This window comes from Semicossyphus pulcher, unplaced genomic scaffold (genome assembly GCF_022749685.1).
Source record: "Semicossyphus pulcher isolate SPU_LCO1_2020_fin unplaced genomic scaffold, fSemPul1.0.p SCAF_10, whole genome shotgun sequence".
In the NCBI taxonomy this organism is placed as follows: domain Eukaryota; kingdom Metazoa; phylum Chordata; class Actinopteri; order Labriformes; family Labridae; genus Semicossyphus; species Semicossyphus pulcher.
The window spans coordinates 3,744,285-3,759,268 of record NW_027211604.1 but is presented as its reverse complement, the minus strand read 5'-3'; the positions used below and the strand labels follow the sequence as shown (position 1 = coordinate 3,759,268).

General features: G+C 41.6%; 1 protein-coding gene across 2 annotated transcripts; it reads right to left on the bottom strand.

Moving 5' to 3' along the window:
- Positions 1-1,137: 1,137 nt before the first annotated feature.
- LOC138594570 (rho-related GTP-binding protein RhoG-like) lies at positions 1,138-14,699 on the bottom strand. 2 transcript variants are annotated; one of them, XM_069665718.1, is made up of 5 exons: positions 14,609-14,699; positions 5,101-5,225; positions 4,577-4,736; positions 3,920-4,090; positions 1,138-3,683 (listed from the first exon to the last, which is right to left on the bottom strand). In XM_069665718.1, exons 3-5 carry the CDS (start codon positions 4,703-4,705, stop codon positions 3,408-3,410), a joined length of 576 nt encoding a protein of 191 aa, XP_069521819.1. In that variant the 5' UTR covers positions 4,706-4,736; positions 5,101-5,225; positions 14,609-14,699; the 3' UTR covers positions 1,138-3,407. The 2 variants fall into 2 exon arrangements, with proteins under 2 accessions (XP_069521819.1, XP_069521811.1); XM_069665710.1 differs by having other exon boundaries at positions 5,115-5,225.
- Positions 14,700-14,984: the final 285 nt, after the last annotated feature.

Genomic DNA, 14,984 nt, shown 5'->3' with positions numbered 1-14,984 from the left:
GATACTGAGTTAGTGACACTGATCTTTGGTGCTCACCTTGGTGGTGATTGTATGGATCGTCTGTGCTGCCGGGTTGAACATGTGTGTGAAATATACTAAATACCTTTTATTAAATTCCTTCAAAGTCTTCAATGTACGAGTCAGGACAGACATGGATGTGAACTGCACCTTGACTGGTTGGTGGAGGCAAACAACTGACCGATTCTAGTTGATGCTCTTGTTACTGTTGTAAAGAAACTTTTAATCTAATTCACCTTTTTGTGCTAACATATATTTACTTTCTTGGTTAACATTTATGCTAAAAATACTTATGCTAATGTTATTTTCCCCCTACTCTAATTTTACTTTCATGTTATTTTCTTACACTTACACAAGAACACAACTTGTTTATGCCAATGTTATGGATTTTTGCTAACTTGGTATTTTCTTATACCAACATTATTTCTGTGTATGCTAACGTTATTGTGTTAATGCTCGTGCTTATCTTATTGCTTACCGTCAGTGTGGCACGCAAACATCTTACTTCTTGTTTAAAGGTCTGAAATGAAACTGGTGTGTTTGGGTCGTAAGTTAAAGTCCATTGTGAAGCTGCAGGTGTGTTTGTGATTTGATTATTTTGTTATCTGATACCATAAAAGTCCTTTCAGCGTTTGGGGAAGTTGTTTGCTGGTCAAATATTAAGCTAACTTCCCCTCACTTCATTTTCCTGAACAACAACACAGCTTCATCATCACAGAGAAACATTCAGAACCGTCCAATCAAATTGATCGCTTGTGATGAGATGCGGTTCAGACATTCATGATCGGCTGATGAACTGTTGAACCATTTTAATGTGTTACTTTGGTTCAATCCAAACACCTGCCGAACTCATGACATCACAGTTAGCCTTAGGTATACTTTGTTTACTGTTAATTAGCTCAAGTTAGCATTGACATAATTTCCCAGCTTAGGATCAATAAAGCACACCTACCTACCAACCACCCATCCACCTATGCTAACACATAAATATATTAAACCTGCCAAATGGCATCATGCTAGTATTACTATAGTGAGCATGTTAGCATGCTTACATTAGCATTTAGCTCTAAGCACATGCTGCTTATCAAGTACAAGAAACAAGGAACAAAAAGGCGAGTGTACTGTATGAAACATGTTTTAATGTTTTGTCACATTTAAATAAAAATACAGTAAATTAATAAAAACAAAAAAAATCAAATTTTTAAGTTTGCGACTTAATTAAATTTGGAAATTAACAAACTGGAGCCACGTGGACTTCTTTAGCATTTCTGCTTACAGACATTGCTACTGTTTTTAGCCATGCTAGCTCTTTAGCTCTAGGCTAAATTAGCATTTTGGCAGCATGTTGCTTCTGTTTTCTGCGGTTTAAATTCAGGAAGTTGAAGTTATTATGATATCTCATAAAACATGTGCAAAGCAGATTTTTAAAGTTCCCATGAAATAAAAAATGATTGTTTTATTTCACAGATTTTCCATCATAGTTACTCATACCAGATGATCTACAACAATGACACACAGGTCGTCTTACACGTGTTTTTAATGATGTTTTACAGTTTGGAATTTCCTGTAAAACATAAAACGTTGACTTATGCTCACACTCGGGGAGTTACTCATTATAAGTCCTATGAAACGTGACCTCTAAATTCTACCATGTAAAAATCAGACCGCAGGAGCTACAAGCTAGCAGGTGAAGGTGGTGGTCATGGTGGGGGGGTGAAGTGCACTTCAGGGCTTTTAACTACCGTTCAGATAAATCCGTATACCGTTCAAATCCTCCCCATTGTTCAGGTTTTACAGGAAACGCGTAAATATATAGAATCAAGTAGCACTCTGCTAGTTTCATGGGAACTTTAAAGCGTTCAGATGTTATTAATCGATCTTTGTTTTTAGTGTGCGGAGATGAAAATGAAAATAAATCCAAATTAATTTAAGAAAACGACCAATCATACTTCTATTTACATTCATGCAGCTCATGTTTCCTCCGTGTACCTGATTCTGTCTCCGTGTTCGCCGACTGAAATCATTCAAACTTTCAATATTCAATTTTAGGAACTTTTTTTCAACATTTATCTTTTGTTTTTGTTTTTAAGAAAGGACGTTGTTCATCTTTTAAACTTTCTTTATTGAGCATCAGCAGGAGAATTTGAATCTGAAAGGTAAAAGCTTCTGCAGAGAGCTGATCACACGTTATATAAATATGGAAGTAAACTTTCTCTGTGTGCAGTTAAAGTAAATTCTCAGTATCAATATCTATTTCGTCCTTCCTTCTTCCTCATTTCTATTTACATCAGGTCATGGGGCATCTTTATTCTCTGAATTTCTGATTGGAAATCTGCTGGACTTTTATTGTGGAGGGACATCAGAGATATAACGATATCCTCTGGAAGTGAAAGTCTCACTGAATCTAGAAATGTCTGTGTTCAGATTTGACTGAGATATGGGTCCAAAAGGAAGTATCGTAATGTTCTTAGCTTTTAGACCACAGGTGACGGGATGCTGTTATTATTTATTACAGGCTGTCATTCACTACAGCATTTAGTTTTTTCAAGACCAAAAGCCAAACACATTTTTTGTGTGGCATGTTTATGTACAAAGACAAAGCAAATGCAGGGGTAAGGCAGAAACGGTCAAACCAAACTCCATTCAAAAAAAACTAATTTTAAAGTAGTTTTCTTGTCGTCTTGCAGACAGACCTGACAGAGCATGAACTCAGCCTCTTTCCAACCCTGCCTCCTGATGTAGTTATCTCAGCATCCTCTCAGCCTGTTTATTGTCATTAAATCTCAGTAACATGTTTGTTTTGGCTTCATAGCGCTGTAGTGAGACAGATCTCAGCCCACCTGTGACTTGCTAGATACAGTGAAACTGCCACTCAGTGAGACAGACAGACAGGCGCTCCACAGCTGAAACAGAACGCCGGTAGTTGGTGTCCATCAAAGAAATCCTGGTACTGATCCGAGCTCACGGCTCATCACACTGGGCACTGGTCAGCCTCAAGGAGCTGGAAGCAGCAGGAGAGTTCATCAGACACAGCTCAGGAGGAGGAGGGGAGATTAACCGAGAACGCAGACACAAAACACGTGTCTGATTGCACAACTACTCGATTGTTGTGTTTAAATAACAGGACTAAACACAACGATCCAGCGGTCAAACCTACACGAGTAAAGTGAGGCGAATATTTGCTTCACTTTCGGTCTGAACAATCTTTGGAAATACTTTAAGATATTTGATTTTTCCTCTCTGTTGTACGAACATGGAGCCCTAAACGACCTTCTCTAATTCTTTAAAGATAAAATTCTATTCGATCATTAAAAAAACATATTTTAAGCATTCATTTCTAAACAGTCTCTCAGGCAGTGGAGCCACAGAGTAAACCGTCCGGCTCGGTTCTACAGCAGGACGCAGGGTTTCTTGGTGACAGTGGGCGTTGGGTTGAGGTAGGCCCTCACAGCCTCGGCGAACACGTCCTTTATGCCGTCCTGGTTGAGAGCCGAACACTCGAGGTAACGGACAGCATGGATCTGGCGGGCGAGGGCGGAGCCCTGCCCGTGGGTGACAGGCGTCTGGTTCTGCTCCTTCAGCTTCCTCTGAATGTCGGCGTCATTCCGGAGGTCACTCTTTGTACCGACCAGCAGGATGGGAACGCCGGGACAGTGATGATACACCTGAGGAGGAGAGGGTTTGAATACTCACATGACCACAACGAAGAAGTAAACAGTAAGTAAGTAAATGTATCATTATTAATTTAAAAGCTGCTGCTTCATCAGCTCTCATTCTAACCTCCAAACATAAACACACCATTAACATCAAGTCAGTAAAAGAACCAGAAAAACCTTAAACTAACTAATCAGCATCTGTAATAAGTGAGAGCTGTGTTGCCGGGCAGACTTTGACCTCTGACCTCTGGATGCCACTTGTGTTTAACGTTCTCGTAGGAGGCGGGGCTTGAGATGGAGAAGCAGATGATGAAGACGTTGGTCTGCGGGTACGACAGCGTCCTCAGCCGGTCGTACTCCTCCTGACCCGCCGTGTCCCACAGGTTCAGACTGATAGTCCGGCCGTCCACCGTCACCTGAATGCACCACGCACAGGTACACACACATAAACAGAATATACCAAGTTGAGCAAGAGAAGACATTTGTAAGACACAGAAAACTATCAGCAGTAAGATTCTCCAGTGTCAGGAATCGTCAAACCAAACTCCATTCAAAAAACGAGCATTTAAAAGTAGTGTTCTTGTCGTCTCGCAGACAGACCTGACAAAGCTTGAATTCAGACTTTTTACAAATCTACATCATGATGTCGTTATTTCAGCAGCAGCCTGTTTAGTGTCATTAAATCTCAGTAACATCTGTTTATCTTGGTTCATACCAGCGTAAGAAACGTGAGGCAAGAACTCTAAATACAGCTTTACATGAGAATCTGCACACTGTGATCTCTGATGTTTTATAGACCAATTAAATTATCAAGTAAATATAATATATATGATTTATGCAGAAGGGTATAAAGTCATGTGTGTGTGCATATACTGCACACACACTCAACCACACACTCGGACCTGGCTGCTGTAGTTGTCAAACACAGTGGGGATGTACTCTTTGGGGAATGCTCCGGTGGTGTAGGAGATGAGGAGGCAGGTCTTCCCCACCGCACCGTCACCCACCACCACACACTTTATACTCTGCATGATGACCTCTGACCTCTGAGCCTGCGGCAACCTAGAAAAACACAGGTTTAAAGGTGTTTAGAAGCAACTCCCATGTGTGAGGTAAAATCAGTGTTTTTCTGAATGGAGTCTGGTGTGTCTGCAGAGAGCGATGTAACGTCTGTGTGTGGTTAAAACAATCATCTTCCTCTGTAACAAAAAGGTCTATCTCTGTAGGGATCCTTTCTGTCATGTTGTCACACACTTAGAATAACAATCTGAGCCTGTCAGTGGAAACAACAAGAACTTTAGTGGACGACCTTTGACCCATCAAGGATTATGTTGCAGCCATTACAGCCTGTTTGACTGCTGCAGGATGAACACATCTACTGGAGACACTCATACTTTTTTTGTACCTGTTTTCTGGACTGTAATACCTGTGTGAGTTTACCTTCAGCGATTCTGATTGGTTAGCTCGTCCTCTGTCCCGGCTGTCAGAGACGCTTCACTTTCCTTCAGTTAACACAGTTTGTTCAGAGACACGTCACGTCCCATCGTCTGCCTGCAGGGAGGAGGGAAGGAGAGGGGGACAGCAGGGAGAATTACTCCTCTGTCAGTATTTGTGTTTATGGAAATGATCGCTGCAGAAGGAAACGGTCTCCAAACAAAACAGAGATGTTATCCTGCACACACACTCTGATTCACACACACACACACACACACACACACACACAGATTTGAATGCAGCTGTGTGAATGCAATACACTCCTCCCACGCAGTCAAAACTTTATTTACATTTATGTGACAGACAGACAAATACTTCCATTTTTATAATGTCTTTATGTCGTCCTCTACTCTGCTACTCGGGAACAGAACGCTGCCCTGGAGCCCGATTTATTAACAGAGCTGTCAATCATGAGGCCACACCCCCTTTTTATAGCATCAAATAACTAATTAAAAGTAAACTTGTCAGAAAAATGAACACTTGGACATAAATCAGCATGATAAGAACTAACTATAATGACAGAAACCATGTTGGAGAAAAATGTATTTGACGTGTGTTTTGATTTTATAGTTTGACTCATGTCCCATCTGTTCACATAGAGGAGGCGGGCTTTATGAGCTATACTGCAGCCAGTCAGCAGGGGGTGATAGAGAGGGTTTGGACCCGCTGTTAGGGAGCTGTCATGTCGCCATGTTTTTATACAGTCTTTGGTCAAAGCCAATTGGTTGTTTATTTCATGTCGGTGTTAAAGATCTGTTTTATTCACAAATGTTTGATTTGAGTTTTACAGTTTGTGTGTCTTTTGTTTGTTTCTCTGTTTGCAGAATCATAAAAACTTAAAAACAAAGAGCAGCTCTGATTTCAAACAAAGAGTGACACTGATCATCTGAACGTGATTGTGAAGTGTAAAACTCAGTGCACAGAGAAAGTGTCTCAGCCCAGACTCTGGGGACGTGGACCCCACCCTCCCCTCTCTCTCTCTGGGCGGAGGTCGGCTGATCTCACTGCTGCTGGAAGCTTTAACCTCTGATCTCACAGTGTCTCACTTTCCCCTGCTCATTCTTCTCTTCCTCTCTGTTTGGACTGTAAATCATGCAAATAATGTTTCACTTTGAGGTGCAGAAAGAAATGTTTCGATGCTTCAGTCTCCTGTTCGAACCCAAACTAACAACATGCTAACTTCCTGTATGTGTCTGTCAGCTCCTTTGATTCCTTGAAATCTTCAAAATCACAAATCAGTAGTTTGATGTATAAGAAAGACTCAGTCAGTCCCTGAAACAGCTGCTCACTGTCGTTTTGTCACAGAAAGGAGGAAATGGTGCATTCACTAGGGACGTTTCCAGCAGTGGATGGATCCACATGTGGCCCCACACAGAAACGTTAAAGGTGTTGTAACGATGCCCTTTTGTAACGCAGATGTGGTTGGAAAAAAGGAAGCTTTCAGTAGAAAAGTGTCATTGTGGTTTCATGAGGAAATAAAGCAGAAAGTTCAGTGAAGAAAAAGCCTGAACTGTGTCTCTGCTCGGTAACTTCAGTCTAATACTTTCCTAAAAATCCTTTTTAAGCTTCTTAAAGTAACAGCGCATTAAATGTACTCAATCAGATCTCTTATCGACTTCACTTGGAATGTGTGGCTGCAGGTCGTCTAATGTCCACAAGATGCTGATGTTAATGGGAAAGCCTCAACCTCCAGGGCTGAGGAATAAAACCAACGTAGAAGAGCCAAAGCCTGCAGTTCCTCTGGTGTCCACTTGAGGCTGCCTCCAGCAGTGAGTCAGTCCCCATAGAGCCCCATGTTAAACTTTACAGCAGAAATAAACATGTTTACAGCCTGGTACAAAAAACAGTTTGGGTCTCTATAGCTCATTTCTCTCTTCATGACAACTGTACGGGGAGAATCTTTATACAGCTCACCTGTTTACATTATATTAAGGCTTAAAGTGATGCAGCATTAGGGGCGTGGCCTCTTTGAGTGACAGCTGAGAGCTGCTAGCTGTCTGCTAGGTGTCCCCTCAGCTAACTCAGTTACTGAACGTAACCTCTGGGCCGTGTTTGTGCTGTTGGAGCCTTTTGGAGATTTGTTCATGTAAATATCAGACAGATAATCTGTGTGTGCGCTTTTTTGGACGAACAGACCGTCCAACACATCTCACACACTGTTTCTACACTTATTATTGTATTTTGATGTTAGCACTAATCAGCAGCTATCTGTGTCTGTGCTCACCAGACCTGGCTTGTTAGCTCGTTCAGTGTTTGTCAAACATTGATTTATTTGTGGCGGCCCGTGCAGGCAGTCAGGATTGTTGTTGGCTCTTACCCACAGAGAAGACGGAGGGCTGAAGTGACGGGGAGCCTGATTCTTTTAAGTAATCTGGTTTGTGGCGTTAACCCGCCGCAATGAGTCTGCAATGTCCCACAAGCTCTCTGAGCTTCTTTAGTCCGATGAATAAACCCACACATTGACTCCCACTCTGTGGGAAACACAATGGTTAACTGACTTATTAGCAGCTAATGAATTAGCCATTGGCACAGACTGTATAGCTCTTAAATATCAGAGCTTGCTAACCCCTCGCTCCACCCTCTCATCCAAATATGGTCACTTCTGGATTAACAAAACCAAGATGGAAGCGGCCAATATGCCGAACTCGAGACTTCAAACCAAACCAGTTGGTGTGTCCAGTGTTTATACAATCTATGGGGAGAACCCTCAACTTCTCTGTACAATCATAAAGACATTGCACCAATTGCAGGTCATTTCCATATCTAGTTTTATGTTTTCAATCAAAATCTTTTCATTGTCAAATACATTCAGTAACTAATCAGTCAGGTTTCCTGGTTATGTTTGTCAGAAACACCAAAATAAAATGTGAACATTAAACTTAAACCAAACTTCAGCTCAGTCTGGGTGTCGACAGTCTGACAGCGGGAGGAAGAAAGAAACACGGTGATAAAAAAAAGAGGAAGAAGAAGAAGAATGGAGCTGCAGCAGAAACACACGTTCAATGTGTGAAAGCAGCTTTCCCACACGAGTGAAACAAACACTATCAGTACATCATTTGAATAAAAAGTTATTTATAAGTTAGAGGTGTTAAAAATATTAAAATGAGTCATTGCAGGGAGTCGGGGGTAAAAGAAGAAGTATAATTGGAAATGACCGTAGGAAAGATCTACACACAGTATCATTTCCATCAGTATAACTCAACAGGCATGTCGTACTTATAATATCTCATCCCTACTCTGAGCGGTGAAGTGAAACAATCCCTGAAGGTGTTTCAAATTAAAAGCCTTTATCCTCTCTCTTCAGGCAACAATTATGTCGGAAGTGTTGTTTTACAAAAGGTAACCTGCACGAGAAAAAAAAACACCAACATACTACTTTAAAACGAACCGCAACCTTTTGCTAAATCTAATTAAGATGTTTTGATGAAGGAAACAGAGATTGACTGAGACAGAAATACAACAAAATGTTGGAGCAAACTGGAAGGGAGAGAATATGTGAATAAAACAGGACAGAAACATTTTGGACTAGATCAGGACTGAAAGAATGCAGAGAACACTGGACCAACGACAGCTTAGAAAACATGAATATTGGTTCAAAACAAGCAGAAGAATACTGGGCCAAACCAGGGCTAAAATACTCAGGAACACTGGGCCAAACCAGGACTAAAATACTGGGCCGAACCAGGACTAAAATACTCAGGAACACTGGGCCAAACCAGGACTAAAATACTGGGCCAAACCAGGACTGAAATACTCAGGGATACTGGGCCAAACCAGGACTAAAATACTCAGGAACACTGGGCCAAACCAGGACTAAAATACTGGGCCAAACCAGGGCTAAAATACTCAGGAACACTGGGCCAAACCAGGACTGAAATACTCAGGGATACTGGGCCAAACCAGGACTAAAATACTCAGGAACACTGGGCCAAACCAGGACTAAAATACTCAGGAACACTGGGCCAAACCAGGACTAAAATACTGGGCCAAACCAGGGCTAAAATACTGGGCCAAACCAGGGCTAAAATACTCAGGAACACTGGGCCAAACCAGGACTAAAATACTCAGGAACACTGGGCCAAACCAGGACTAAAATACTGGGCCAAACCAGGGCTAAAATACTCAGGAACACTGGGCCAAACCAGGACTAAAATACTCAGGAACACTGGGCCAAACCAGGACTAAAATACTGGGCCAAACCAGGACTGAAATACTCAGGGATACTGGGCCAAACCAGGACTAAAATACTCAGGAACACTGGGCCAAACCAGGACTAAAATACTGGGCCAAACCAGGGCTAAAATACTCAGGAACACTGGGCCAAACCAGGACTAAAATACTCAGGAACACTGGGCCAAACCAGGACTAAAATACTGGGCCAAACCAGGGCTAAAATACTCAGGAACACTGGGCCAAACCAGGACTGAAATACTCAGGGATACTGGGCCAAACCAGGACTGAAATACTCAGGAACACTGGGCCAAACCAGGACTAAAATACTGGGCCAAACCAGGGCTAAAATACTCAGGAACACTGGGCCAAACCAGGACTAAAATACTCAGGAACACTGGGCCAAACCAGGACTAAAATACTGGGCCAAACCAGGGCTAAAATACTCAGGAACACTGGGCCAAACCAGGACTGAAATACTCAGGGATACTGGGCCAAACCAGGACTGAAATACTCAGGAACACTGGGCCAAACCTGGACTAAAACAACAAAGAATACCGGATCAAACCGGGGAAAAAAAACATCAAGGACTATAGGGCCAAACCAAGACTCAAACAAAACAGAATATTGGACCAAACCAGGCCAAAACTGAAACATGTATTGTACCAAAACAGGTCTAGCTGGTGGATTCAGGCTAAAAGAAACATCTTTACATTTATACATTGATATCAGAACACAGACCCTCCATCTGAGTAGACTTCTGTTGTTGGACATAACTAAGTCCATCTAAATATTAACATATTTCAGTTCTCTATGTTCCAGTGTCTGTTCTGATGGTCAGTGTGAGAACTGATCAACAGTCAGGTAACTTTAATTTGAATATCTGCAGGAAGTCTGGATCGTGGTTGCAGCAGTGAAGTTACAAGTTTAAAAACTCTTCAGTCTCTTCATAAATGGATGATGACAAACATAAAATCATCTCTGTGTGAAGTTAAAATCAGGCTGAGCTCTCCTGGAGATTTATTCTGCAGGTTAACACAAAGATTAACTTCAGAAAAAACATTTTAGGTCACAGTCTCGTTTAAACCAAAAGCGAGGAAAAAACCCTAATGAGACGATAAGAACAACACGAGATACACAACACTTACGGAGACACTGAGACAACACTTACGGAGACACTGAGACAACACTGATACTGAGTTTTCAGATGTCGAGCAGAGAAGTGTTTGGTGCAACATGGTTAACAAGTGTTGACTTTGTTTCAACTGGAAAACAACCAGATATCAGAGCAGCTTCTCACACATCATCATATATTAAAGGTTTGTTTTGGGAAGTGAAAGCTGCATGTAAACTAACGTCAAACGTCATGTCCTGGGAAGCTAAATGTAGACGATGCCACCGCAGAGAGAGGGAGACAGGCAGCCTGTCAATGTTTAAGGAACCTCAAAATCTTTGGTTTCGTCCTGTCAGCTGTGTTCTTTTTCTGTATTTTGCTTTAATTTAGCTCCTTTAGGAGGAATCTCCTGACCGACAGAGGAACCGAGTTATCATGCAGCTGAGCTCTGACAGGAAACCCTCTAAAAATAGAGGTCAATACTGGAGCGGATCAGGACTAAAATTGGCTTTAACTCTTAAACTTATTGGATTAAACTTAGAAAATATGAATATTAGTTCAAAACAGGGCCAAAGAATATGGGGCCAAACCAGGGTTAAAACACCAAGGAATAATCGGCTGGAAGGAATAAAGAATACTGGGCTGAATCAGGGCCAACACAGTAGAATATATTGTACCAAACCAGAGTTAAACCACAGAGAAATGTTCTGTGAAATCTGAGGCTAAAAAAAACAGAGAATATTGGGCTAACTCTGGGCTAACAGTTCAGACAGTTGACCTATACGTTTGTGTTGCCATGGTCACACGGTAAGTGTTACATAGCAAACATCACAGTGTTAAAAGGTCTGTGCAGACAGACACAGGAGCAGGCAGACAGGCAGACAGGTTGGAAACAAACTGTTTATCGAGATGATATCAAACACCAAGATGCACGGTCAAACTGGGTACTGTCATAATCCCCTATCGTACAGAAAAACTTTGACTACACGAGAACAGTAAGAATCGTGGGTCAGAGAAGAACCAGGAAGTGGGTCTGTAAACGAGGATGGAGACAGTTTGGGTCATACTTTTACAGCCAACGGGTTAATTTAATTTAACTTAGAGGTTTGTTTTCAATCTGTCTGATCATCTTTCTTCTGTAACGTGATATCCCCGTCTTTCTAACCCCAACCTTCGAACATTCAGACGCTGCGGTGCAAAGAGGAACTGGTCTGTGTTGAAACCGAAACAGGAAGGGTTTGTCCGTCACTCTTTTCATCCAGCAGCAGCATGTGTGACAGAAAAGTGACACAGTCTGAGCAGCAGTTTATATCAGTACACAGTTTCAAAATGCTTTTAAGAAGCTGAATCTTCACATTTATTTAGACTGTGTCATTCAAATCTAAATGTTTACAGCCCAGCATCAGAAGTCCTGCTCTACAACTGGCCTGTGGTCTACACTCCCCGTGCATAGTTCTGGTCTTACACTCATTCATTGGACCAAAGCCAGACCAGACGCTAAAACAACCAAGATTATCTCAACAAAGCCGTGCTGAAACTTCAACCAAACCAGGGAAAAGGAACTTCAATGGTAGAAAATATCGTACCAGTCAGGGCCAAACACCAACATAGAGCCAAACTACCAAACGAGGGTCCAAACAACGAAAAGATTATCACATCAAACCACAGAAAAAACAGGTCCTGAAGTGTCAAAAACGATCGCTCACACTGAAACCCAAAAGAGTAATGGACCAAACCTGAGCTGAAACACCTGGCAAAGCCTTTCACGCCAAATCACTTCGAACCATGAAACGGACTATATGTTGAATGAATGAATGTAAATAATTTCATCCCACAGGGCTCAAACATGACATGAATATTGGACCCACCTGTGATTGAAATACAAGCAATAGTTTGGCTAAACTGAAGATAAAACCATGGCCAATACATGAAAGAATATTTAACTAAACCAGGAGTTAAACTTGTAATAAATATTAGGCCAAACCAAGGCTGAAAACACAAGAGAATATTTGACCAACACCAGCACCAAAAGACCAGAAACTTCTTGGCCAAACCAGGACTTAAAAGCACTTCTGAGTACTTACCAACCCAGGGTGCAACACAAGAGCAACAAATCACCAAAGAATATTGGACCAATAATGAATATCAAACTAAACGTCAGCAAAATTGACACAATTGAAAAAAGGGACAAAAAAACAGAGAATATCGGACCAAACCAAAGATAAAACACCAAAAACTATAAGGACAAACAAGGACAAACAGACACACTGATCATGGACGAAACTAGTGCTGGAACATCAAAGAATATCAGGCCAACGCAGCGATTAACCACCAGAGATACTGGACCAAAACAGGGCTGAAAGACCAGAGAAAATGGGACATAAAGTGAGTCATACATTTGTATTTATAGTGACATAGTGTATTTATGTATTCACATCAGCACTGAGTTGGCGATCTCTGACGTATCTCACACTCTGACTTCCTGTTTTATTCTGGGAAATATGAAACTGTCCGACCTGACTGGGATGTTTCTGAATCACATCTGAGTGCGTGCGACGACTGACACAGTGATGTCATCCCGTCCAGCGTGAGGACGACACCATGAGTCAATCTATTTTCTTTCTTAAAATATTTTAGTAATATTCCCAAACTGATGAGATAAAAAATGTTGTAGATTCTTTGACCAAAGGCTAAAACATCAAACAACATTCAGCCAAAACCTAGAAAAATATCACGGAATATTTAACAAGATTAGAGGTGCATTCAGTACTGGACCAAACCTGGACTAAAGCACCTGTAATGATAGGACTAACTAAGGCTTCAAAGGCCTAAAAAGCTGGACATTATTTGAACAAAGCTAGACTCTTGGACCAAACCAGGGCTGAAACACCAAACGATATTAGGCCAAAAGCTGTTGTACCACAGCAAACAAATATAGATCTAAACTAAGGCTAAAAAAACTTCAAAGAATATTGGACCAAACTTTAATAAAGAGAGTTTTTGAAACCAGGGCAGAAACACAACTAACTTTTAGAGAATATCAGACCAAACAGAACCAAACCAAGTCTATAACACCAGAGATTATTTGACCAAACCATGGGTCAACCAAAACACAACAAGGAATACACAAAAAAATATTGGGACAAGCTAGGACTAAAACCGGTGCCAATCAATCAATGCCGTGGTATCTGAAACACCAAAGAATATAAGGCCAAACTGGGGATAACCCCCCAGAGGATTCTAGAACAGGGCCTGCAGACTTGAAATTACTGGACCAAAACAGGGTTTAACCAAAAACTATAACCAAAACACCAAAAGATGTAAGGCCAAAACTGGGCTAAAACACCAGAGAACATCCGACCAAACTGGGGTTAAACTGGGGTTAGATCATGAGTCCGAACCCGGCCTAAAACATTACAAAATATGGGCCAAACATATTTTTCTGGAGAAATCAAAACTTCTTTATTTCTTTAACAAAATAATTGGCAGATGAATTCAGAAAATAATAAATCAAATATTTCAAAATAAAATCAGTAAAAGCCTCCTTCAACATGAGTGCATGAGTCATGATATTTTTCTGACAACATAGTAAAGCATTTTTCTACTTTTTTACTGCTGGAACATTTTTAATACAGAACTTGTAACAGAGTTTTTAAAGTGCTTTAATTGTAGTAAATGACCTGAATACTTCCTCCATTAGGCCTACTGTATATTCACTAAGTATTACATGACCTACCTCACGCTACTAAATCTTCAGCATCTCTGAACAAAACTTTATTTCTTTAATGTGGTGTAAAAGTTCAGAGAAGTGAGTGACAGAAATACACACGCGCGCGCGCGCACGCACACACACACACACACACACACTGGGAGTGGTCCCTCTCCATCTCCAGTTTCCTGCATCAGCGTCAACAAACACACTAACACACACACGTACACACGTACACACTCACACACGGGCTATTGATCCGATGAAGAACCGATCGATCAGCTGACGGGAATTAAAGCTAACATCAATAACAAGCTTAAAGTTTGACAGAGAGAGGAAACACACACATACAGAAGCTGTCACACACATAAACACGCACACACATACACACACAGCTGATCAGTGTGTTTCCCGGAGCACCGGGGGGGATGAAGAGTAGAGACTCACCGGTCATCAGTCCTCCTCTCCGGGCTCACAGCTCCGCTCAGTCCCGCTACGTGAGTGTGTGTTTCAGTGTGTGTGTGTGTGTGAGTGTCAGCATGTGAGTGTCAGTGTATGTGTGCGGGAGGGACAGCGGATCTCTATCAGAGCGCGAGGCGGGGGGCGGGGCTAATGAAGAGGAGGAAGTCCAAGAGGAGAGCGAGAGGAAGTGGTGAAGCAAGTTTGAGGAAGTTTATTGTGTGTGTGTGTGTGTGTGTGTGTGTGTGTGTGTGTGTGTGTGTGTGTGCGCGTGCGTGCGTGCGTGTGTGTGTGTGTGTCTGTAACACCGGGCTTTTCTGTTTGTTCAGTCCAGAGTTGAGAAACAATAAAAAAAAACGTTTTG

Coding starts and splice junctions, on each gene's coding strand:
- LOC138594570 (XM_069665718.1), bottom strand. CDS start 4,705: ATGCAGAGTATAAAGTGTGTGGTGGTGGGTGACGGTGCGGTGGGGAAG. Junction 4,091..4,576: donor TTGACAACTACAGCAGCCAG/GTCCGAGTGTGT, acceptor TGGTGCATTCAG/GTGACGGTGGACGGCCGGAC. Junction 3,684..3,919: donor AACACAAGTGGCATCCAGAG/GTCAGAGGTCAA, acceptor TCTCCTCCTCAG/GTGTATCATCACTGTCCCGG.